Raw genomic sequence first — 25,473 nt, 5'->3', positions numbered from 1 at the left:
CTGGATCACAGGATAGTTATATTTTTAACTCTTTGAGGAAGCTCCATACTGTTTTCCAGAGTGGTTGCTCCAGTTTGCATTCCCACCAACAGTGTAAAAGTGTTCCCCTTTCTCCATATCCTCACCAACAATTTTTTCTTATATTGTTAAATTTAGCCATTCTGACTGGTGTGTGGTGATATCTCATCACAGTTTTGATTTGTATTTCCCTGATGATGAGTGATGTTGAGAATCTTTTCATGTGCCTGTTGGCCATCTGTATGTCTTCTTGGAAAAATGTCTATTCATGCCTCTGCCCATTTTTTAACAGTTGATAAAGTTAATAGGTTAATAAAGTAATGACAAGCATATAATTAGTAACATCCAAATAATACTAATATTTAACTTCATGAAATACAACCTCTCATTCCACAGTGGTTTTGTCTTGTATATTTTTGTATAAAAATTCACTTGTACTCCCTCAGTGCCTGACAGCTAAATAGTACAGAGACATCTACAGGGTGCTACTTGGCAGGAAGACAAGAGCTGTTATTAAAAATCCATAAAATAGGGGTGCCAGGGTGGCTCAGTTGGTTAAGTGTCCAACTCTTGATTTTTGGCTCAGGTCATGATCTCAAAGTCATGAGATCAAGCCTGGTGTCGGGCTCCACTCTGGATGTGGAGCCTGTTTAAGATTCTCTCTCTCCCTCTCCCTCTGCCCCTTCCCTCCTCCCCCCGCCCTCATGCCCATGCACTCTCCCCCTCTCAAAAAAAAAAAAAATCCATAAGATAGATATATTCCAATACAGTTTTCTGGGTAAGGGGCCAAAATTGCATTATCAGATGAAATGATAAACACAGACTACATTTTGCTCTTCAAATACAAGTTAGAAATGACTAGGAAATCAGATAACTAAGTGGAGTGGGTGAACATGTAACTTAGTTGAACAAAAGAAAGCATGTGACTTAAATAAAATAAGCAGGCTTAAGTCTAAATCACTGCCAAATAATTTAAAAAATAAACTCCACAAAGTATAAAAAAGCTGAATAATATGCAGTTAAAACCACCTCTCAAATAGTTTTTATTTCCATCTTGAAAGCTTCAAGCACAGAATTCCATTGTAAATTGAATTTGGTCATTCCTAAGTCATCTGTGTGATTCCTTACGTTTTTCATTTACGAAGAGATATTTGTCCTTTAAGAAAGCATTGCAAAAATTATTTGTATAAGACATTATTAACATATTGTTCAGAATGACATTTTCAAGTACAAAGATAAGTACAAATGTTATCAAAGCTGCAGTCTTTGAGATTACCGTGCTGCCTTGTTGGGAAGAGCTCAACACAGATGCTAGAAGATTTCTTTTTAAACCTGACCTTCTACGATCAGAACAGGTCTGAAAACTGATGATTTAAAGTCTTAATTTATGTCATTAGGTAATATCAACATAAAATTCAAGAGACCTCAGGCTACAAATGATCTTATTTAAGAAAGTTTCCTCTTTTCTATTAGGCTTAGAGTCATTGTTAGACCAAATCTTTAAGTTAAATGAGAGTCCTTAATGGCCTATGAAGAAAATCCATAACAGTAAATTATATCCAAATATAAAGTCATTATATATTTATGATTAAATGCTTAATAAATGATGAACCATTTAATTGAGAACAACCCCATTATGTGCACATTAGAAACTTTTCTCATAAATCTGTTACGGAAGTATCACTTTATCATTTGCAAATCTTAGAAGTGAATCACATAGGAAAAAACAATGGTCTTGGACAGGTTCTGGGGAATGTAACAATCAGTTTAAATAGGTAGCTGTTTTTACCCTTTAGGCAATTATAGTTTATTTTGTTCTTTTACAGTTTTTAGAATAAGTAGAACAGTCTTTGCTTCCATTAACTTTAAATGTCATGTTAAGAATATATAATCAAACATTCAAGGGGCACAATTATGAACCATATGGAGGGTAGAGAAAATTGTTCAGGATTGGTACTGCCTCCAGACTTTTCTAGTAACTACTGGTATGACCTAAGGTTAAGTACTTCACAAATATGGATGCCCCATCTTTAAAATCTGGAGGTTTGGGTAGATCTACTGTAAAGTCACTTTCAGTTCTCAAACTATCCTATGGCTTAAATTTTGGTTTATTCATGATGTAGTGTGAATAATAAACAGGATAACGTATTTCAATTTTGAATTCTGATTTCAGGAATACTTACAGTTAAGGCTGGGGGTCCTGGAGGTCCTGTATCTCCCTAAAATAGATTTTTAAGAAGTTGCATTTATTAATAATCTTTTCTTACACATTTTATTTATAAGTTTTCTGAATGGATAGAAGCAATATATAGATAAATTTTGAAGGAAAATAGAATTTCATCTTGATAGGAGTCTCTGCACAATGAAAAATATATCGTGCTTTTAGCTCTCATGATATAAATATCACCCTGTGCACCCCCCTGCTTTCTGCAGAACTTGTTTTGAAAAGCTAAAATAATCTAATTTTCTATTCTTTTGTCTACTAATCCAAAATTAGAAAGAATATCTCTTCAAATATGGTTACTTGCCAATGGAGCAGCTGGTAAGTGTCACAACGACAGATAATTTTTCTGACAAAGTTAGTAGGAGGATCAGCAGAAATAATAAGTGGATCTCCCCACTTCATGCCTCCCAGCTGCAAGAAGCAGTCCTATTGCCTCTTATAAAGCTCTGCTAAACTGACATTGCACTTGCCATCAATTTCAGGAGGCTTCGCCTATATTTACATATTTTTAAAATTCCAAAATTGCTTTGCTGACTTACATGAATACAAATTACCAGGTGTATATATTGAGAAAGTTTTCAAAATCTTTACAAAATGGCTCATCTAAGAGCTTACTATTTTCTGATTTATATGTCACCTATATGCTTTATTGTATCAGGACCCCTATTTATTTAATAAGAACCCTTAATCATTAAGATCAAGCATCACTGCTATAATGCTTTTTAGGTGGACACTATGGAGATCTTATACTTTGTGGCACAAAGCTCTGAGAGATGTTCTCATGTTGAGAATATCTCTGTAACTTTTTCTTTCCTCATCTAACATAGTCACCTCAAAAGTTAAGACTTCGTATTGAGTAATCATTACTTTTTGGAACAACTGAATAAAAATAGCCAATACTCGTTAAGGAATATTGACATAGCTTAACTCTGTCACTGAGGACCAATTTGTAAGATCAGTTTTAACACAGAGGTTAATATTGAAGCCAGACAAGGATTCCCAAATGTGCTGAGAATAGAGAACAAAATACAGTGTAAAACACCCACACATACAATTCTCATCAAACTGGGATCATCCAATGACCGTATTCTGAATGACTCTTGCTTTTAGTATTTCTAAATCTCTTTTCAAGGTCACTGCCAATATATCATTATAAAATGGCATGCAAGAAGAAGTGGCAGGAAATGAAGCATTCAGACTAAGGCTGAGTTAGAAAGTTAACCTCCTTCCCCCCCAAAGGCCACCTGCTTCACCATTATGGTAGCAGTTCAGTGCTATTGGCAAAGTTCCCTGATACAAGGCGCAGTTGCTAATTTGGCAATGGAATAGCTAATGCTGTTAAGTGAGGGAGAGAAAGTGAAATCTTATAAACACAAATTAATGTCAACTAGCAGTTGTGCATTTAGTCTCTTCAAACTAATTAAATGAACCAAAAGGCTTTTCTTCAGATGCTTTTAACATAACAGCCTTTGGTTAATTTTAACAAAATTAACTTTTGGCAGTTAAATAGTATCAATGAAAAGTCACTCCATACATTCTCAGAGTTTTCTTTAGAAAAACTGGCACTTCTCTGGGTGAATACGATACCTTTTCTCCTTTTGGGCCAGGTGGACCACGGGGACCCGAGTCACCTTTCAAACCCTGTACGAAGAACACAACCATTGTGATTTCTGTACACGATTCACAGAAAGCTTGAATTTCTAAGTCATTAGTCACAAAATAAATCATAATTTACTGAAATCCCAAATCCCATTCTTCAGTTTGTAGTATAGAGAGAAAGAGAGACAACTGGCACTAAAATGATAAGTAACATCTGCGTTGTGGTGAGTACAGATACATTAAATCAGCGTGAGTCCTGAATACTGCATATTTGTGCAACTTTGCTTCCTGCTAAAATTACATTAATTCACCATCTGGGAGAACATCATTCAGATCTATATGAGCTTTTAAGTATCCACTTTGGATTGAATTTGTGGATGTTGTAAATACCTTTGATTTAGCATTGATTTGGCCTTTATAAAGCTTGCCAAAAAAATTCAAGAATTAAATAAAAGACATTTTTATATCTCTATCAAGTAATCTAATTGTGGGGGAAAAAATAAATGAAGGACATATTCTTTCCCTATCGCTCACAGCCTGAAGCTACACTGTAGTCTCTTTCCTGTTTTAAAGTATGTTTTGGTTCTCTAATTCCTATTTTTTTTTAACCTGGATTTATAACTATATTAAATGAAACTATATAAGACATAGGCAGAGGATCAGATATATATGTTCAAGGATCTCTGGACTCTTGGGTGTTTCAGTGGGTATTTAGTTGATCAGACTCAGAAATGACAGCTCGCAGGAACACCACAATATATTTCACTGGAGGGAAAAAAGCAGTTCTACAGTTGAAGGTTTTCACAGTGTAAACAGAAAGAAAGTTAGATAGGCACATCCCGACTGTGTGGTAAATAGGAAAAGAATATCTTCCTTCATCCTTGATTTAAGACATTGGATGAGGGAGGAACAATAATGGAAAAAAAGAAATTTTCTGAAGCCACACAAGGCACAGTATATCTAGATGTCTTGCTTTTCCTGGCTGAGGGACCCGTCTCTCACTGCACTGACATTTTGTGGTCAATAAACAATGTCAAATGCCATCAGCTTTAACTACTTAATACAGAAGCCATGATGAATTTCAAGAAATGAAGGAAAACTGGATACTAAAATAATCTTGTTGCAGAGATTATGTGAAAACTGTAGTCTTACACCTTAAGAAAAAAAGATTTAACGGATGAACACAGCGTCTGATTGGCAAAAAAACACTTCACAATTGTAGAAATACCTTTCAGGATAAAACTCATAGCTATGGGTCTTTCACTGTTACCTCAGAGTATTTATAGAAAAAGGATGAGTGAAAAAGAAAATCATATTTGAGATGTGATATTCTCTTATTATTTGAAATAGCCTTTCCTTCCCGAATAAGCAAAATGAGACTAGTCTGAATTGAGATGTGCTGTGAGTGTAAAACATATTAGATTTTCAATATTTAGTACAAAAAATATAAAATAGCTCATTAATAATATTATACTGATTTTATGTTAAAATGATAATATTTTGGATATATTTAATATATTATTAAAATTAGTTTCACCTGTCTCTTTTTACTTTTTTAAATACAGCTACTGGAAAATATATTTATATTTGTCTTAAAATTATATCATATTTAGAAATATACTATATAAGTATTATATTAAATAGATTCTATTTCTATTGGATAGTGTTACTCAGAAGTACAAAAACAAGAAGTTGACAAAGTCTCTCTCCTTGACCTAACTTCGGCCACACTCTTCTGAGTCTCTTCTCAACTAGGCCTCAAACTTGGCCTCTGTCCTGTTCTGTCTTTGGCCTGCTTAGCCCAGTTTTAGCCAGAATCTTTCTAAGTCAGTTTAGAAAGAAATCCCCACCCTTGATAGCAGATCAAGTTGCTCATCCCCCACTTTTGATGTGTAAGTGTTTCGCCTGCCTTTAGCAAGAATCCTATTAAGTCAGTTTATCAAGACTCCTCCTACCCTTGAGTCTGCTTTTGGTAATTTTCCACTCACTGAGGCCATCATTCTGTTGGCTATAAATCCACACCTGTCCTTGCTGTATTTGGAGTCGAGCTCAATTTCTCCCCCCTACTGCAATACCCCTATTCCAATAGGTGTGAACAAAAAGTCCTCCTTACCATTTTAATAAGCGTGAGAATAATTTTTCCCTACCAGAGTCAAGATTCCTGCCCTCAGGGAACTCGTGTTATGAGAGGAGGGTGACTGCTGATAAACAGGACAACTGGCTGAATGTGATAAGAGGGAGAGGGAGAGAGCTGTTATTTCAATTGGGGTGATCAGAAACCGCTTCTGCGTGGAGGGGACATTTGTTGTTTCAAAGGATCCAGCCATGCAATGATCCAAGGGGAAAGTATTGAGGTTAGAAGACACGGCAAGCATCAAAGCCCCTAGGGTGAACAGAATGTCACGAGCATGTGGACAAGGAAGAGGAGATCGAGTCGAGTTTAGACAGAAGTCAATACACACAGAGAACTGCAGACCATGGTAAGGAGGTTGGGTTTTGTTCTACGTGCAATGGTAAACTACTTAAATGTTTCAAGCACAGAAATGACATGATGTGACTTTGTTTCAAAAAACATCAGTTTGGCCACGATGTGAATATAGATTGTAGGCAGCAAGAGTGGAAGAAGAAAAGGGGCTACCACAGCTTTGCAGGCAAGAGCGCAGGGTGGCCAGGGTAGGGGGTGACACTGGAGATGGAGAGCAGTGGTCAGAGGCTGCACGTACTGGGAAGCAGGACGTGCAGATATGTTGGAAGAGGAGGCAAAAGAAAGGAGGTGCCAAGGCTTAAGTAAGTGATAGGATGTTGTACCATTTACTAGACTGAGTTTATTAAAAAAATAGGTTTTCTTTGTGCTTCCTGGTATAACACTCTCCAGAGAAAAATACATGAAGAAGAAATGGCTGAGAAAGACACCAAGTACCCATTTATTCAACAAATATTATTGAATATCTACAAAATATATAAGACTAAACGCTATATTCTATGAACATATGCATATGAAAATGTTATTTTTTAAAAAGGCAGCATTAAACACAACATTCAGGAAAATGGTTAACTCTGGGGTGGGGCATGGGGTTACATGGAGTTCTGGGTACACTGGTATTCCAGTTATTACTATGATTCATAATCATCGCACATTACGTGTTATAAAAATATTATTTCTAGGCACAAAATAATACATTAAATTTTTTTTTCAATATTCCTGCCTGGCAAACTAACCCTAACTGCAACTTCTGGGAAGGATTTCCTGGCAAATGAATCAGCTAATCATCCCCGGTTCAATCAACCATGGTCAGGAAGCCGTGGGGGAATAATGCGACCAAATACAAGCTGATGTGAATATTGAATACTATTATGGACGTATATAGCAAGTGGCCTAATTCTACTGGCGGTACTCAAGATGCAGGGATGTGGAGTTCAGGAGAGTCAGGAAAAGAGTGGCATTTTATGCAAAATCCTAAGTTGTTCAAACTTCCCCATAAAATAGGTATAAATAATAGTTATCTTGAAGGGTTGTTCTGAGAATCATAGGTTATAAAAACACTTAGTATATGGTAGGTACTTAATAAATGTTGCTTTTACTTTTCAAGTCCAAGTTTAGGCATAATTAATAGTTCATTCTGTTCAGGTTTGTCCTTAGTTTGATGGATATGGAACCACTGTGCTTTAACTCACATAGGATAAAATGCAATTGAGAAGTACCGCATTCATCAAGCTTCTACTTTTATGGCCATTGAAGTGGGCCCATGTAACTCATGTTCTCTTGTGACAAAGTACAATGTTTTTAAGGCCATGGCATCATAATAGGCTCTGAGAAACAGATCAGTAATGCTTTTCTCAAGTGCAATTTTTCTCCTCATGTCACACTGGTGCTGCTATCAATGGTTATTGAGTACTGGGGAGAAAAAGATGCAGCATTCACCATAAAGCATAAAGAATCAAACAGAACAGACTATGAATTCAATATTGAACAAGATGGGAATCTATTATCAAGGTTCTCAATAAAATTCATGTATATAAAGATTCTCAAAAGCACAGTAGTTGACTCTGTATGTTATGTGGAGACAGGAACTCTTATCTAAAGGCAAGATGAAAGCTGAAGGACAGTATTATATCTAGAACTATAAAAGCAGGCAGACTATGAAATTCAATTTACTGGAAGATCTACTACTCATGGTATGTAGCATCTTTAAAAATCAGAAGATACAAAATAATATTTGTTAACAAAATTTAACCCATCAATTAATTCTTCACCTCATCTTCCCATTGACTGTATCTTGTTCCCTAGCGATTATGCCAGCTGTTGTCAGCTGATAGCTCAGCTTTGTGATTTCAATATTTTTGTATTTAATAATACAGATTACATTGGTATAAGGAGATTAACATGATTATTTTAGAAACATCAGATGCTGTAATTCTGATAAGGGATGTTTGAAAGACAATAATAAAAATGCAGAGGAAAAGTCCAAACTCAGTGATTGAAATCAACTTTTCTAAGATTATATAACCCCATAAAAAAAGCAAACAAATGAAATAATTTTTTTATTAAAGATAAATGTGTTTTATGTAACCCAGTTTCAAATAATAATAAATGTTTATATGGCTCTTACTGTATGCAAGACACTGTTCTAAATGCTTTATGCATGATAACCCTGTTCACCCTCAAACACAAACAGACAAAAAAGCCCTGAAATGTTATTAATATTATCATCCCATTGTGCAAATGAAAAAAGTGAGGCACAGAGGGAGTAAGTCATGTTCCAAGTAGTATGCAAGTTAGGCAGTGGCAGAGCTGGGATCTGAGCCCAGGAAGTCTGGCTTTAAAGGTTACATTAACAACTTTATAAGACTCCTTCTCAAGTCTGTTATAAGATGCATTTGTTGAATATATCTCATAGTAGGTCACAACAAAATCATTTAATTATAAACTTGAATGTGTGTAAAATTGAAGTCTTATATTTTAAAGGCTAAAATTTAGCAATTCAAATTTTTGACAGTTTTAATATGTTTGGCATGTATTATTTAAACTATAAAGGAAATATGAACATGACCAATAACTTTGGTCCAATACTCTAATACTTTGGAGATCAATCCAAATTTACACACACATACACTACCAAGGATGCATTTAGAAAGATAGCAGCAATTTTTTTTTTTTTTTTTTTTTTTTTTTTTTTTGGTCCTAATGTAAGAGCTGCTACATTAGTTGATGAGTCTTAGGGATGCTAAACATTCTGCTCTTGCAAGACAGTCCCACATGACAAAGAACTGTCTTACCCAAAATGCCAATAGTGTCCCACTGAGAAATACTGAACTGCTGAATATTTCTCTGTAAATCAGGTTTACATTTTCCAAAGTGAGCTTGCCCATTTCTTGAAAAGGCTGGCACAGAAGAAATTATTAAAAGGTACATTTCCATCAAGATATTTGTAATATGCAAGAATAAAGATCATTTAAAAGGGCTTTTGAATTCATTTAGTAGGAATATTAAATTCTTCCAATTTTCTTTGACTTGGAAAGTAGTTGGAGAGAGCTGGCCCATTGAGTTTATTCACCCTGCATTCTAACAGAGTGTTTCTGAAGTTAGAATCTCCATCATGGCTTGACTTTAATTCAAATTGAAATCGCTATTATAATGCCCTTCATTCCTTAAGAATGTGTACCTGTGCTTATTGAAAGTCAGAGTGAACTGTCATAAATGTTGAATGATTTTAATTTGCACAGTCAGTTTATTTTAGCACTGAAAAATAGGCAGTGACAAGTGTGGCATGATTTAGTGGGAAAATAAGAGACTGTTCAGTCAAACATGTAGGGTTAAAAGCTGATTTTACCATTTTCTTAAAAAAAAAAAGTCGCTTAATTTCCCAAGTCTTTATTTCTTGCCTCTGAAAACAGAGAGGCTATAACCCCCTGCCCTAGCTAGCCCCTAAAGCTAGAGTAAGGATCAAATTTCAAATTCCGTGTGAAAATAGTTTATGAATGATAACACATTATTAACAATACCACCACTAATGATGTAATAGCAGAGCATTTGATTCTTTATTTCTAATGTTCGTAGAGGGGAGAAAAGGAGAATTCTCATTACTTTTTCTTATTTCTCCTTAGTCAATGACTCCTGAATATCTTTGGCAAAACTGGGGAAAGGAAAATAATATCATCTACATATTAATTGAATAAGCAAGCGAGAAAAGTTAATGTGCTTTGTCCTGTTTTACGACGTACCTAATGAGCTACATTAAACAATGATGGTGCTAAAGAAACGACAGCCCTGCGACTGGGGGCATGCAAAGAGCTCTTCCAAGATCCTCTCCAAGAGGAAAGGTCACACTGCCCACGACACTATGTGCTCTCTTAGCAGGTGGGTCTTACTCAGGTTTGGAACTCCTACAATGGCTGCCAGAGCATTTGGGCATGTAGTAGGAACTCACATAGATGTGTTCATCAATTGATTACTTCTAAAAAGCCAAACCATCTTACTTGCGGACACCATAAGAAAAATTTCCAAATCTCTAAGTTAATGTAAATAGATTTCAGAGTCCAACCCCTCACATTTCCAGTTTTATTCAGGTGTTTGGATAAACCCCTCTCTATTTCAATTCCAATGTTATCTTTTTTTTTTTAGATTATTTATTTATTTGAGAGAGAGAGAGAAAGCGAGAGAGAGCAGGAGTGGAGGAGAGGAGCAGAGAGAGGAAGGAGCAGATTCTCCTGCTGAGCAGGGAGCTGACGATGAAGCAGGGCTCGATCCCAGGACTCCGGGATTATGACCTGAGCGAAGGCAGATGCTTAGATGACTGAGCCACGCAGGGGCCCCTCCAATGTCATCCTAATCAACTTCTAAAAATCTGTTTTGTTTCTCTATCTCAGGGAGCCCACATACATGCAGCTTGGTTTTCTTTTGTAACACTATCATTAATTTCCTTCAACCCTCCTCCATTTTTCATGAAATAACATCCTTCCCATAATGCATGGTCAAAATCTTGGAGCTATTTTTGAGTTTTTAATACTATCAAGTGCCAAACTGCACATATTTTGCCACTGTAATATCACTGTCTACGTACTCCCTCCCATCTCTATTATCCTACTTTGGGCTCCAATTATTTATATTTTAGACTATTATAATACTTTCTCCATTTTTGAAATTAAAACTTGGCAAATAATTATTGGGAACTTACTCTGAAAATATTTACTAAGTACTAGGGATTCCAAGAAATGGTCTTTGCTCTCATGAAGAGCATAATAGAAAAAACAAAACATAGGCAAAGGCCCAAATTTTATCCATTTCATAGAACACACGGTCAAACTAATTTTCATTGAAACACAGCTCGGAGGATGTCTCCCCTCGGTTCCGAGGAAGGAGGGCAAACATCCGTGTGTACAGCACCTTCCACACTCTGGCTACAGCTGTATTCTGCTTTGTTATTCCTTCATCTTCTCACATGCAGCAGGAATTCCAAAAACCCAAATGGATGCTTCAACTTCCATCATACTTTTAAGTTTGTAATCTTAATAATCTCTTCATATAAAATTACAGGACATCATAGTGATGGGGACCTTAGACTCTACTCTAAGCCCATCCTTTACATATGTAGAAGTGATTTTCTTAGCTAGTGACAGAACTGGGACACGGTGGCCTCTGGCTTTCCACTCCAGAACTTTTACTATGATACCAAGTACCTCCACTGGTGGGGAAGGGAGGTGAATCAGATGCTCTGTTTAAGTGAAGGTGCCAACAGTTGTGACATCCCATGTCTTGATGCATTGTGAAAAGCTAGAGAAGATGCAGAGATTCCTCCAGCTACAAGCCCTAGGTACCAGTTCCCGTCCTCTCATAGAGAAAAATCACTTCAAAGGGGAAAGGAATAAGAATGAGGGTCATATTAAATATATAAATGGGGCTTCTCCAGAAGTAACAAGAAAGTAAAGCTGTGAGGGGTCAGAACCTCAACCCAGTGTTGACTATAGGTTTAACTATAGGAACATAGTTCCTAAAGGTTGACTATACAAACACAGAAATACAACTCTGCCCTCCCCTTCTCCCCTTCTTCTCATCATTGCAATCCCACCCATGCAGACCCTTCAGTAGATGGAACTTTGGTATAAGAGGAAGAGCGACTCTGGGTAAGAAAACAGACCACATGAGAATGTATGTAAGAAGAAAAAAGATAGAGGAAGACCAGAGAAAATGCAAACCAGAAACAACAAAAAAGAAAGTGCTGTTAAGGATGACACAATATGAAATATGTAAACCCAAGGAATGACCCATAATGACATTAAAAACATGGAGCCATGAAAAAAACTGCCTTGATTCTTGAATTTGCCTTGATTGTGACTAGTTCTATCATGGTTAGTAAAGTCTTAATACCCTCAGACAGTCAAAATATTTCCCTGGCAAAATATAAACAGAATATTAGAAAAAAAAAGTTAGGCTTACATTTTGTCCATTAATGCCAGCCAGACCTGGATCTCCTTTTTCTCCTCGTTCCCCCTAGAAAGAAACAATTTATACAATGAAAAATGTTATAGCCTGAGAACCTTTACTAAGAAAAAACAAGAGAGTTACATTGTCAGGGCATTTGTAACAATGTGATTACTTTGCTAATCCTTTGAAAGAAACATTTATTAAAAACAATTCTGAGTCCTAAAACCAAAGAGAAGTTTAAAGGTTCAAAGAAAAGCTGTATAAAAATGATTTAAGGGTAGAAATAGAACAAGGATTATTTATTTTCTTCTATAAGCAACAAAGAACTTTCTGGAGGGCAATTTGGCAATATATATCAAGAGTCTTAAATCTGTTCATTTAATTTGGCCCAGTAATTCTGCTTCTAAGGATGTATCCTAGGGAAATTATCAGAGATGAAAAGTTTTAGGCACTAAATTGTAGAGTACAATGTTATTTATAGCAATAAAAAAGAGAAACATCCTAAATGTCCAATAATCAGGAACCGATTAAATTATGGTATATAGATACAATGGAATATAATACAACCATTAAAATCATGTTTATGAATTTTACTTTATACTACAGGAAAATTTTTACAATGTAAAAAGCAAGATACAATTAAGGGATTGACAAATTCAATGAATAAATGTTAGCAAATACCTATTTTTATTACTTTAAAGTTACAAATGTTCAAAATGACCATTTATACCAATTGTTTATGATACATTCCCACAGTGACATATATTTTTGTTTGATTATCATCTGAAAGATCTATACTTTTATTGGCAAATGCTGCACATGTGTAGCATAATTCAAAAACAATTGAATACCTTTTTACCTATGCATCTACCTACCTACTGCCTACCAACTTATGTATCCACCTACTATGGGTCTTAGAAACAATACTGGAAGAAAACAAACCAGAACAGTAGAAGTGGTTAATCTATGGGTTCTGTGATTATGGGTGATTTTTTTCCCCTTCACTATGTTCTTCTTTTTCAATTTTTTAAAACAATAAATATATATTAACTGTAAAATCAGTAAAAATGTCTAAAAATAAAAGAATATATTATGCATATAAAGAACTCATCCAAGTTGCCAGGTCTATCATGTAACCCAGTGTGTGTGTATGTGTGTATGTAGTAGTATTTATAGTAATCTATGCTTTGTACTGCTAGGATGATTTTATCCTCTTCTTTATTCTGTTGTACCTCTTCCTTCATTTTTTTCTAACAATGAACACTCTTATTTTTATATGCAAAAAAAATACTTAAAGAAAAGCAAGCATCTGACTTTATGAGAAAAATACATTATACACTGGAAGACTATGTATGATTACATCTAAGACTATGTATTCATCCAAGACTATGTATTATTACAATACTGAAATCGTATTATTACACTATTGTGTAATTATAGTGTATTATTACACTATTGAAAACACAGGATATGAAGTAAAAATAACTTGATTACTGGAATATAAATACATACAATATGTAGGATAAAGAAAAGTATATATAAACACACTCAGTGAAATAGGGTCAGGTTAGAATAAAGCTGAAAATTTTAAACTGAAAATGGAAGGATGAGGAAATACCCTAGGCCTGTGCCGTTCAATGTGGTAGGCACTAACCACATGTGGCTCTTTACATTTAAATTAATTAAGATTAAATAAAATATAAAACTCAGTTCTTCAGTTGCCCTGGCCACATTTCAAGTGCTCAGTGGTGCCTACACTATTGGACTGTGCAGATTAGAACACTTCTATCATTACAGAAAATTCCACTGAACAGTGCTGTTTCAGAAGATGTCATATATGACAGAAAACAAAATAAGAATTAAGAGGCTCAGAAATACACAGATGAAAATACCTATCTAGTAGGGGGGATAAGAAACAACATGGTGTCTACGTGGTGACACAAAATGTGCTCAGCAACGTTAACAGAATGAATTGAAATTTTGGGCACAAGGAGACAAATCTAATTCCATGGATATATCATCATTAACTTTCAGAACATAACTAAAAATGACTATAATCTTTATTCAAAATTAACGGTTCTCACAGGAGGAAAAAGTAAACAACTTTATAGCAAAGAAATATGTGCCTATAAGGAAATCTGCAAGCCCAACTACGGTAAGTTAAATAATACCTATAAAAGTTAAATAATACCTATAGAGAGAACAGAGTTGATAATCTGATGGAGTTTATGCTGCATGGCAAGAGGAAAAGAGATGTGGCAGAAGGCTAAAGAAGAAACATGCTGCTTCAATTTGATCACTGGCAAAAATCTGCAACGGATTTTAAAAAGTAGAATAGGGGCGCCTGGGTGGCTCAGTCGTTAAGCGTCTGCCTTCGGCTCAGGGCGTGATTCCAGCATTCTGGGATCGAGCCCCACATCAGGCTCCTCTGCTGGGAGCCTGCCTCTTCCTCTCCCACTCCCCTTGCTTGTGTTCCCCCTCTCTCTGGCTGTCTCTCTCTCTGTTAAATAAATAAAATCTTTAAAAAAAAAAAAAGTAGAATCATATAAAAAGCAAGTACAGGTCACAGTGATCAAACAAGGTTCACAAAAACCAAGCCATTTACTTTACTATCATTGTTACCAAATCCTATAATGTTTCCTACATGGCAAGCATTGCTTTAAGCATCTTGTAATTCTGTGACAATCCAGGACAAGGATAGGACTATTACTCTCATTTTACAGATGAGGAAACTGAAGACGGAGAGGTTACCTAAGTCTCGAGGTCACACAAGTAAGCGGCAGAACCTGCTTCAGCCGGGCAGCGCGGCTCCGGGATCTGTGCTCTAAAACTTCTCAGCTCATTTGTTTTTGAAACAGTCCAGGGACAATAAAAAATGCAGTGCATATCTGGATTTCTGCAAAGGGGGAGGCAAAGTCTCTTCCTGTGTCCCTCAGAGTAGGAAACAGAAATACGGCCCAGGCAACACTACTACTGGTGAGTATATAACTGGGAGAAGAATGGTACCCAATGGATTTCTCCCTCTCCCTCACCTATTTAGGTCTCTGCATCTTGACATTATTGACAATTCTTAGTTATGAAAGCTATCCTGTACACTGTAGGATACTTAACCTCATCCCTGGCTTCTACTCACTAGGGGCCAGTTGTCAGTCTCTGCCCTATCCTGTCTACCCTCAGTCCTGACAAATAAAAATGTCTCTTGATAGTGTCAAATTATCCATAGAAGGTAAAATTGCCTCGGGTTGAGAACAACTGATATATTACACACTATCATTATATATGCAACAGATTCATGATATGGAATGTTACAACAGACTGAAACAATATGCTACAATAAGCAACATGAACCTCATTAGGAATAAATGTGCAATCCTGCACTGAAGCTAATTCTGGGTGGGTTACAATTAAAAATAAAAATATTAAAGGAACAGAAAGAAATGTAAGTGAACATAGCTCAGAGCTCATGATGAGGAAGGTGACTCTAAGTGCAGAACCGAAAGAAGAAACTGATAATAGGAAAAATATATTTGACAAAATATTAATTATAAACTTGTAAGGCAAAAATATCATAAACTAACCTAAAAGGCAAATGACAAGATGGGGAAAAGTATCATATGGTGGCTTAGTAGTTAACATCATTACTATGCAAAGAGTTTTTATCATTTATAAGAAAAAGAATAATATGCAACTGGTAACTGAGCATAAGAAATGCTAGATGACAATATTTTAACTGGTATCAATTCATCAGGTTTTATGTTAGTGCTAGGTGAGTTCTAAGGCCTCACAATTACAAATTCTACCATCCTCCAAAAAAACCAGTTGGGAGTTGTGTATGCAGACAGGAAAAAGAAAGATATTCAAGAGACGCATACTTAATAAATCCCAAACAAAAGAAATTTGACAATAGCAACCAGCTGTTCTCTTTTTCTCCATTGAGAAGAATATGAGTAAAAACAAAACTACAACATTAAAGATTTAAGCTAGAATTAAAGAAAATTGATTTGACATCAGAGACATTAGAAAGTAAATGCATTCAGATTGTTTCCCAGTGTTTGGGTAAGTTCAAAAGCAAAAAGGATTAAAAAAACAAAGCCAATAGAACATCTCTAGAGGTTTCTTTAAAAATACAATAAATCATTCTGGTCTGATACGAACTTAAATACAATCCCAACCAAAGGAAAGAAGATAAATGGAAATTAGATTACATTTAAGATTTTTCTAATACCCATTCTTTGGTGAAACTAATTTCAAAACTATGCTAAAAGTTAATGTTCTTCCAAACAGAACTGTAGTGCTTTGGTATCCAAAATACTACATTAGGTAAGTAATGAAACCCTTTTACAGAGTTTGAATTAGTCCATTATTATCGACAATGCAGGTAGATATTAACATTACTAATACTTCAATAGATACTATCAGTAATATACTAGCTTCTGTTCTATACACCTTACTATATGCCAGACTCTGTGCCAAGTGCTATAATAGTAAGGGCTCATTTTAATTCTAGCAATAACCTTACAAGGTGGGTATTCTCATCCCCATTTATTGATGATAAATCACCAACTCAGAGGATATAGGTGACTTTCGTAGGGTCAAAGAACCCTTTCTATTATCTGAAGTTATTTGCTCAGTTACTTTGATCTCATAGGGACTTGATAATCTCATTCATCAACTTTTTCTTTTATGAATTCTCCTTTCAGTGTCATATCTGAGTTTACAAATAAATTTAGTTATAAGTAGACAAATGTAAATGTTATGGATAATGTGGGAGATATGGATCAAAATTATTTTTTTACATGAATATCTAATTGTTTCAGGAGTTTTGTTGAAAAACAGTATACATTATCTGCTGAGTTGTTTTTGAACCTCTCTTGACAATAAGTTGTCATGTATATGGGGAGTTATTTCTGGACTGTATTCTTTTCCATGCATCTATCTGTCTATCCTTATGTGAACACTAAGAATTTCTTGATAGCTTGTGATAAATGTTGAAATCAGGCAATATTAGCCTTCAGGTTTTGTTTGGCTGTTTGTTTTTCAGAGTTGTTTTGGCTATACCAGGTCATTTGAATTTCCATATGACTTTAAGATCACACTTCACGTAATTTTTGGTATGATGGATATCGATGTAAAAATGAACTTTGGTCCATACATCACTCTACATGAAAATTAACTTGGGTGGATTTTAGACTCAAATGTAAAATGCAAAACTAAAAAATTGTAAAACAAAGAAGAAATCCTTTGTAACATTAGGTTAGACAGAAGTTTCTACTTTGTTATATGATTTCTATATGTCTCATATCTTTTTCATTCCTTCATTCTTTCTTTACTGCCTTTGTTTTATTCAAAAGATATTTTTACCATACTATTTTAGTTTTCTCTTATGAGTATTTAGGGTTTTTTTTTTTTTTAAAGATTTTTAAGAAGTAATTGCCCTAGCATTTACAATATGCATCTTTAACTTATCACAATCTATTCCAGTTAACATCAACTTAATTTCAGTAAACTATGGCAACTTTGCTCCAATTTAGCTCCATTTCTTTCCCCTTTCTGTGTACTACTGCTGACATACACATTATATATGATGTATATTATAGCCATATATTATAAACATAACAGTACAGTGTTAAAGTTTTGCTTTAAAAATAGGCTTTTAAAGAAATTAAGAGAATAATAATCTGTATATTATACATCTATATATGAATATCTATCAGAGTTTTTTACACTGACGCATATATTTACGATTTCCAGTGCTTTTCATTCTTTCCTATGGATTTTCAGCCTGAAACACTTTTAGAAACTCATGTAGGTCATGTCTGTTAGCAAAGAACTCACGTCATTTTTTGTTATCTGGAAATGTCTTTATTTTTGCCTTCATATGTGAAAGATAGTTTCCCTGGATATAGAGTTCTTGACAATTTCTTTTTGAGTATGTCATTCAATTGCCTTCTGTTCTTCACTGTTTCTGAAGAGACATTAGCCATTGTTCTCATTGTGGTTCCATGCACAATGATGAATTGTTTTTCTCCTGATGTTTCAAAATTTACTATTTGTCTTTGGTTTCCAGCAGTTTGACTACAATGTGTCTAGATGTGGTTCTCTTTATGTTTATCCTATCTGAGTTCTATTGAACTCTTTGGATCTTACATTAATATTTTTCTTCAAACTTGGGAAGTTTTTGGCTCTTGTTTCTGCCTTGTTTATCTCTCTCCCCTCCTACTGGACTCACATAAAGTGGACATAAACTGGATATTAACTGGATTCCTTAGGATCACTCTCATGTCTAAATAGCTTGTCATCATCCAGTGGTTTGGATAGAAGTATTCTAGCACCTCAAATGCATAGGGCTTCTATCCTTTCCTGATCAATCAGTAGGTGGGGTGGAGAATGCATTGATTGTTACAGCCTTTCTCATCTTCTTTGTTCTTTATTTTTCCTTTTGTTGGGATTATTTAGATTTCTCCTATATATGCATATAGTTTACCAGTTATCCTTCTATCTGATATATGTATTTTATGTTATATATGTGATATATATATATATATATATATATATATATATATATATAATCAGTGCAAACTTTAAGTTTAGAGACTATCTGATTTGTGTCATTCTCTGAGCTATTGGTATGAAAGTATATCTACTTGATATAGATTAGAAACAACTGAAACACATTTCTTTTGTAAATTATAAAGTTTTAAAAGTTTCACATACATTTATGATATAGTTTTTCAGTACTTTAAACCATTAAAATGTCTTGTTTTCTATTTACTATTAAGAATCAATAAATTAAGGAATAACATTTTAAGCTAATCCCCTTTGCCTAAATGTTGTAAATTTGAAAATTTAAAAAAATACATATATAGTATACTACTAATCACATATATAGATTAACTAATGAAAAGAAGTTATAAAACAGAACATTTCTAAATAAAAAATCCTTTTCTAACTTAAAGGATATCTGTAATTAAGATTTATCACCTTAATATATCTCATAATACATATTAATTTAATGTTTTGTTGTTGTTATTGATGACCATAATGACACAGAAGCGCCTAACTGATTATGTTTCTGGAAGCTAAATATAGACTGAGAAACATGATAGATTTTCAAAAACTGCCACGCCAGAGCTTAAGGTTCTAACTGTGATCTAGTGAACAGAGTCTGGTGCTTGGAAACAGGAGGTTTGAGTCTAATCACACATCTGTCTCTACAGCTGTGTGAATCTTTGCCATATTGACCTCTTGAATTTTTAACTGATAGAAGCAAATAACTTCTAAACCGACCTAATTAGTATCATTGCACTGCTGGAGATAAAAGAATTTATATGTAGGTGCATTTACCCAGATTCTTTTAAAGTCACACTTCATAAGGCCATTAGGACGAACAGAGATAAAGGCTGAGACAACTTTGTGTTGAGATCAATGCCCCTGCTTTTAAAGTCTCAAAGAGACTGTCTTGATAAATGTATTTATGTAACAAATTGCTCAAAATTCTTTTACCTAAATGGATTAAAGTCAAGAATACTCACCTAATTGCATTTGTGATATAAGCCTAATTAAGTTCTCCCTCCAAGGGGGAGAAAAACTTAATCTAACAAAATAACTTCTACAGAATCAGCTTATATCAATTTCCTTTAGCAACTAAAAATGCAGGCAGATTAATAATTACAGATTATAAGTTTAATTTGGTTCAAATTTCATATATGAAGAGAAGATCCTCTTTTAAGAAATACTCTCACTGATGTATCACAAACAATTTCCAAGATCATGTTACTGTCCATTACTTAGAATAATTTTAAGCATAAAAACATTAGTATAATGAAAGAATTTAGAAGATCTTCAGAGCTCAAAATACCAAGTGATCTTATCTTTGATTTGTTAACTAACCTATGGCATAATTCTAGTTAAACAAACAGATGGTTATACGTAAGTCCAAGTCATCCACTATTAAGTTTCCCTAGTCTTGTCTACTCAGTTAACTGGGATAATTGCTGGCTGGAAAGCCACCCAACTGACATTCATACAGAGTCTAGAATTCAAGACTCTTTTGTAGAAAGGGAGACCTTTGGGAAATCTATTAGGCAGTAGTCTTTCATGTTTGCTAATGTAGTGTCAGAACTTCGAAGCCTCACAGGAATTGATTTTGTGGTACAGGGACAAAGGAGACATCCAAAGAACTGTTTTCATGAGTACTATAGATACTAACATGTGAGAGCAAACTAAGCATCCACTGAAATGGTTCTAATGTACCATGCTGGCAAGATGGTATGACACAACCCACCATTCCCGCTTTGCTTAAAATTGTGGTCACTACATTAGGAATGACAAATAATAAGACATAAGTTATTTTCAGATAAGCTGAGGAGAGAAAGAAGTGGAAAGAGAATATCTGATTTGCTTCTTCCCCACTCTCATCTTTTAAATTTTGTTATATTTAAGTTTTTATTTTAATTCCAGTATCATTAACATATAATGTAATACTAGTTTCAATTGAATAATATAGTGATTTAACACTTCCATACATCACTACAAGTGCCCTCCTTAATCCCCATCACCTATTTCAACCCATCACTCCTCCAGATACCCCTCCCCTGGTTACCATCAGTTTGTTCTCTATAATTAGTCTGTTTCTTTCTCTCTCTCTCTCTCTCTCTCTCTATTTTTTCCCCTTTGCTCCTCTGGTTTCTTAAATTCCACATATGAGTAAAATCATGTGCTGCTAGATGGACCAAGAGTATAATGCTAAGTGAAATAAGTCAGTCAGAGAAAGAGAACATTTGATTTTAAAAAAGGAAGGAGGCAACATAGCAGAAATAAATCCCGGGTAATGTGATATACCAAGAGGATGTCTCTTTGGGGAAGCCAGGCCTAAGGTGATATCTGAGGAGGTGGAAAAAGCATGGGCAGGGCATAAGAATGGGCAGGATGTGAGATAGGCTAATACAGGCCCATTCCTCAAAATCATTTGACTGGTCTGCCCATTCTCAGACACATACAGGCAGAGGCAAGTACTAGGTCTCCCACAAATGTCTTGTGAAATATCATCAGGAGGAATTTTGAGTAAAATAATCGCATTTTAAATGACAGTTTCTCAGGCTGATTTGGAACTGTGCCACATCTAGAATGAATTCTCAAAACTGCCAAATCATCTGTGTACTAATGTAAAATTTTCCGAATTATAGCAATGTTTGCAATGGTATTTCAGGCCCCTTTCAAAATCCACCATTTCATTTCATTTTGCTGATGAGGAGGGGAGATGAAACTTTATTCTCATCTGGGAGAGACAATTCAGTCTGTTGCAGCTGCTGCCTGGGATCCAGGGAGAATTACAGATCTAGGAGGAAACTCCACAATTATCACAGGCAAATCTCAACTGCGAGGTCCAGTGACTTGTTCTTTCTCTGACTAGGATGCAAGGACCAGAGAGGTTTCTTCTTTGCTTGTTTTGGCATTTAATCTTCTATAAACTTTTCTAGGAGGTCTCACTCAGAGTTGGCAAGATATAAAGAGCAAAGAATTTAACATCAGTAAAATCACAACCTTTCTGAGCTTCAGTTTTCTTATCAATCGACTTGGCCTAATAATATCACCTATCTCTCAGCATTATTTTGAGCTGCTCTCTGTGAAAGATGTTTATAAACTGCCCATAAATGTTACTTATTTTTATTAAGATAAAAATATGTAATGAATTGATGTAAGCTTATGAAACCTATAATTGTACTGTGGTTATATAAGAATATCCCTATTAGAAAATACATAATGAATGGGGGTTAAAGTGTTATGATTTAAGTAACTTATTCCCAAGTCGTATAGGAAATATATATGCATATGATTATATAAATAACCCATGAATATGCATATTATGTATAAATATATAATGTAAAAATACATAAATTATATATATTTATATATTTGTGTGGGGAGAGAAAGACAGAGAGAGAGAGGTGGCGGGAAGAAACAAGTAATCTACTTTATGAGATAAGGGATATATGGGTATTTTCTGTACTATTTTTGCTTTTACAATTTTGCTGATATATTTTATAAAGTTTGTGGTTTAATTTTACTTATTGAACTTTGACTAAGGAAAATTCATGTAATTATAAGTCTACTTAATTAAAGCGGTATTAAGTAATCAAACAAATTAATCACATGACAACTCTATGTAAAGCCTTATGCCAAACACATATGAAGCCTCAGCATTGTTATTTGGGGAAGACCAGCCTCTGATAATTGCCAAAGGAGTCCACGACATTGAGACCCAGAGGGGTTCGGTGGTGAGATAAATATGGTGAAAAGGTGTGGTTAGAAAGCCTTCACGTTGGAGGTGAAAATTAAGTTAGACCTTGAAGTATGGTTAGGACATAAACAATGTGTAGGAAACCTGGAAGGTATTATTCTAGCAGATAGAGGGAGCAGTCAAAGATTCCTGGTTTATGTCAAGGGGACTCAGAGGTTAATTGGAAGAGGCTGACAAACAACGGGACAATTTGAGGATCAATAAGGAAAACTACAATGGATTTAAACAGGTTCATAATACTAAAAAAGAAATAAAATAAAACATGATCTGTAAGCATAGTAAGATACTAGAGAGTCAACTCATTATTTTGAAAAATGGAAAGAATCGAGCATTTATCAGGACTTTCTTTGTGAACCATACCACTGGGTAATCAGAGAGTAGGTGAGGGGAGGTTCCTCCTTATAAAAATATTCTAGCTAATTAATGTGGAGGAAATGATAAAATTAAAATATTTTACAACCCTCAATGAATTAATAGATGTAGCTATTAATGACCAATATCTGCAAATATCACAGAAATTTCCAGACATTTTATTGCTTCTGACAGAAGAACTTATAAAGTAGTCTTGCCTAAAACATTATACCTAAATCTGATCTAACTACCACTGAAAGCAAACACAAAGGAGATAGAAATGTATTAAACTACCCCATGGAAATATAATCAGCAAATCCAGACTAGAAAATTCTTCAAGACAAACAACTTGGTTTCTATAACAAATAATGTAATGAAAACAAACAACAAAATGACAAGGAGATAGAGAGGAATATTACAGATTATTAGACACTCAAAAGCACAGCAACCGACTGGAATGTGTGGGCTTTATTTGGACCCTGACTAACACAAACTGTTAAAGAAACGTTGCGGCTTTCATGATCTTATTGGAAATCTGAATACCAAGTGACTAATGACATTAAGAAATTACTGTTCAAACTTTAAGTGTGATAATGGTATAATGATTATGTAAGAAAAGCTCTTGTCATTTAGATGCACACTGAACTGATGAAGCATCTGCTGTCTGGGACTGCCTCAAAATAACACAGGAGGGGTCTAGCTGAAACGAGAATGGCCAGGAGTTGAAGCCAGCTGGTACGTACATGGGGATTCTTTATCCTATTCTGTAGACTTTGTGTTTGTTGAAATTGTCCTTAATGACTTCTTTATTATGCTTGAGTACAGGTTCTTTATTTTACATAAAGATAAGTGAAGTATATTTTTTCATCTCCACAAATACAGAGATATGTCATTTACACATATTCCTAGTTAAACTTTTTGATACCTATGTAAGAATTTCTTCATAGGTAAAACCCTGGAAATGAAGACAAAAGTTACTTATTCACAACTGATGTCTAGCATTTACAGAAGGTCTTCTGTGCATGAGATACTGTTTCTCGGAGCTTTAACCCATTCACCTCACCACGGCACTAAGGGTCAGGTACTACTATATTCCCCACATTCTAGATGAGGAAATTCATGTAGAGCAAGGTAAAGTACCTCAACACAGCTAATACATGGCACAGCCAGGGTCTGAACTCAGGTGGTCCCGTTCTAGAGCTCAGGTTCTTAAAATTTAGTGCATATTTAATTCTGAACTTAATTATTGGCAAGCTAATTATTGGCATGTTTTAGGCAAGATCCAGATCAAAAGAAATGGAAGAGGGGCGCCTGGGTGGCACAGCGGTTAAGCGTCTGCCTTCGGCTCAGGGCGTAATCCCGGTGTTATGGGATCGAGCCCCACATCGGGCTCCTCTGCTTTGAGCCTGCTTCTTCCTCTCCCGCTCCCCCTGCTTGTGTACCCTCTCTCGCTGGCTGTCTCTATCTCTGTCAAATAAATAAAAATAAAATCTTTAAAAAAAAAAAGAAATGGAAAAGGTTATTTCAAAACAAGATAAAGGTTAAAGTAAAGGCACAATGAAAAGGACCAGCACGTTAGTTGGTTTTGGGTAAAACACAGGACTCTGAACAAGAGAAATGCAGTTGGAAACTCAGACAAGATTAGCTTGTGAAAGACTGTGAAGGGCAAGTTAGGGGTGTCAGGACATCCTCCTATAGCCATCGGGGAGCCACCGATTATTTTTGAGCAGAAGACTGGCACTGTACATTTGGAGATTACTGGAACTGGACATGTAGGACACGTTATTGGGAGAGGAGAGATTACAGGCAGGAATTCAGTTAGGAGCTACTCCATCCATCTAGGCAAAAGCAAGGAAGGCTGAACTTGGGAATACAAAAGAAGGGCAGCTATGAGATATGAGATGGGACAGAAGCAAGAGACAAGAGAAATGAGTTAACAAAAATGACAAGTTTGGGGTCTGGGCAAAGCTTGGGAGGACAGTGATGTCCTCAGCACAAATAGAAAACATGAAATGCAGGAGGAGAAGCAGATGTGAGGGGAAAGAAGGATTTTGCTTTAGACATACTGAACTAGAGGAATAAAGAAGACATCTGGGAGGATAGGTCCAGGAGGTAGTGGGTAAAGTGGACCAGGAAAGAACTCAGGTGCAGGATGCAGATTCGAGAATCATCCTCCTGAGAGGTGATAGCAGCACTAAGACAAATCAAGACTGCTAAGGGAAATGGGGCAAGCAGTTTGGTTTGAATCTCCAGCAGTATTAGGACCTTTTAATACATGGATGTTGTTTCCTATTTTTTAAAAATTCCTCCAGGGCATTTAGCACAGAACTCAATAAACTCTCTTGTCTGATTCATGAAGAGATATAAGAAATGCTAGGAATCTTTTCATGAGAAGTGTTTTGATCTCCCCAACTGATCCCAGTACAGTGTTTGTTTATCAGCAGTGAGAATGGTTTGTTTTCTTACTGTCTTATCTGGGAACCAACTAACAGGGAAAGGCCAAACCTCAAAAGCAAACTCGGAGTGGAGGACGGGTGGAGGATGGAAGACCCTTCTCAG

At 35.3% G+C, this 25,473-nt stretch overlaps 1 protein-coding gene across 1 annotated transcript in view; it reads right to left on the bottom strand.

Moving 5' to 3' along the window:
* The window catches only part of COL19A1 (collagen type XIX alpha 1 chain), a 300,849-nt gene that overhangs the window by 156,701 nt on the left and 118,675 nt on the right, over positions 1 to 25,473 (bottom strand). The window contains exons 12-14 of the mRNA XM_057303991.1: positions 12,276 to 12,329; positions 3,830 to 3,883; positions 2,202 to 2,237 (exon numbers count right to left, since the gene is read on the bottom strand). Of these exons, the coding sequence (XP_057159974.1) occupies positions 2,202 to 2,237; positions 3,830 to 3,883; positions 12,276 to 12,329 (144 nt within the window). The remainder of the gene's footprint in view (positions 1 to 2,201; positions 2,238 to 3,829; positions 3,884 to 12,275; positions 12,330 to 25,473) is intronic.

This window comes from Ursus arctos, unplaced genomic scaffold (assembly GCF_023065955.2).
Source record: "Ursus arctos isolate Adak ecotype North America unplaced genomic scaffold, UrsArc2.0 scaffold_29, whole genome shotgun sequence".
In the NCBI taxonomy this organism is placed as follows: domain Eukaryota; kingdom Metazoa; phylum Chordata; class Mammalia; order Carnivora; family Ursidae; genus Ursus; species Ursus arctos.
The sequence above is the reverse complement of the archived record's forward strand: the minus strand, read 5'-3'. Positions and strand labels throughout refer to the sequence as shown.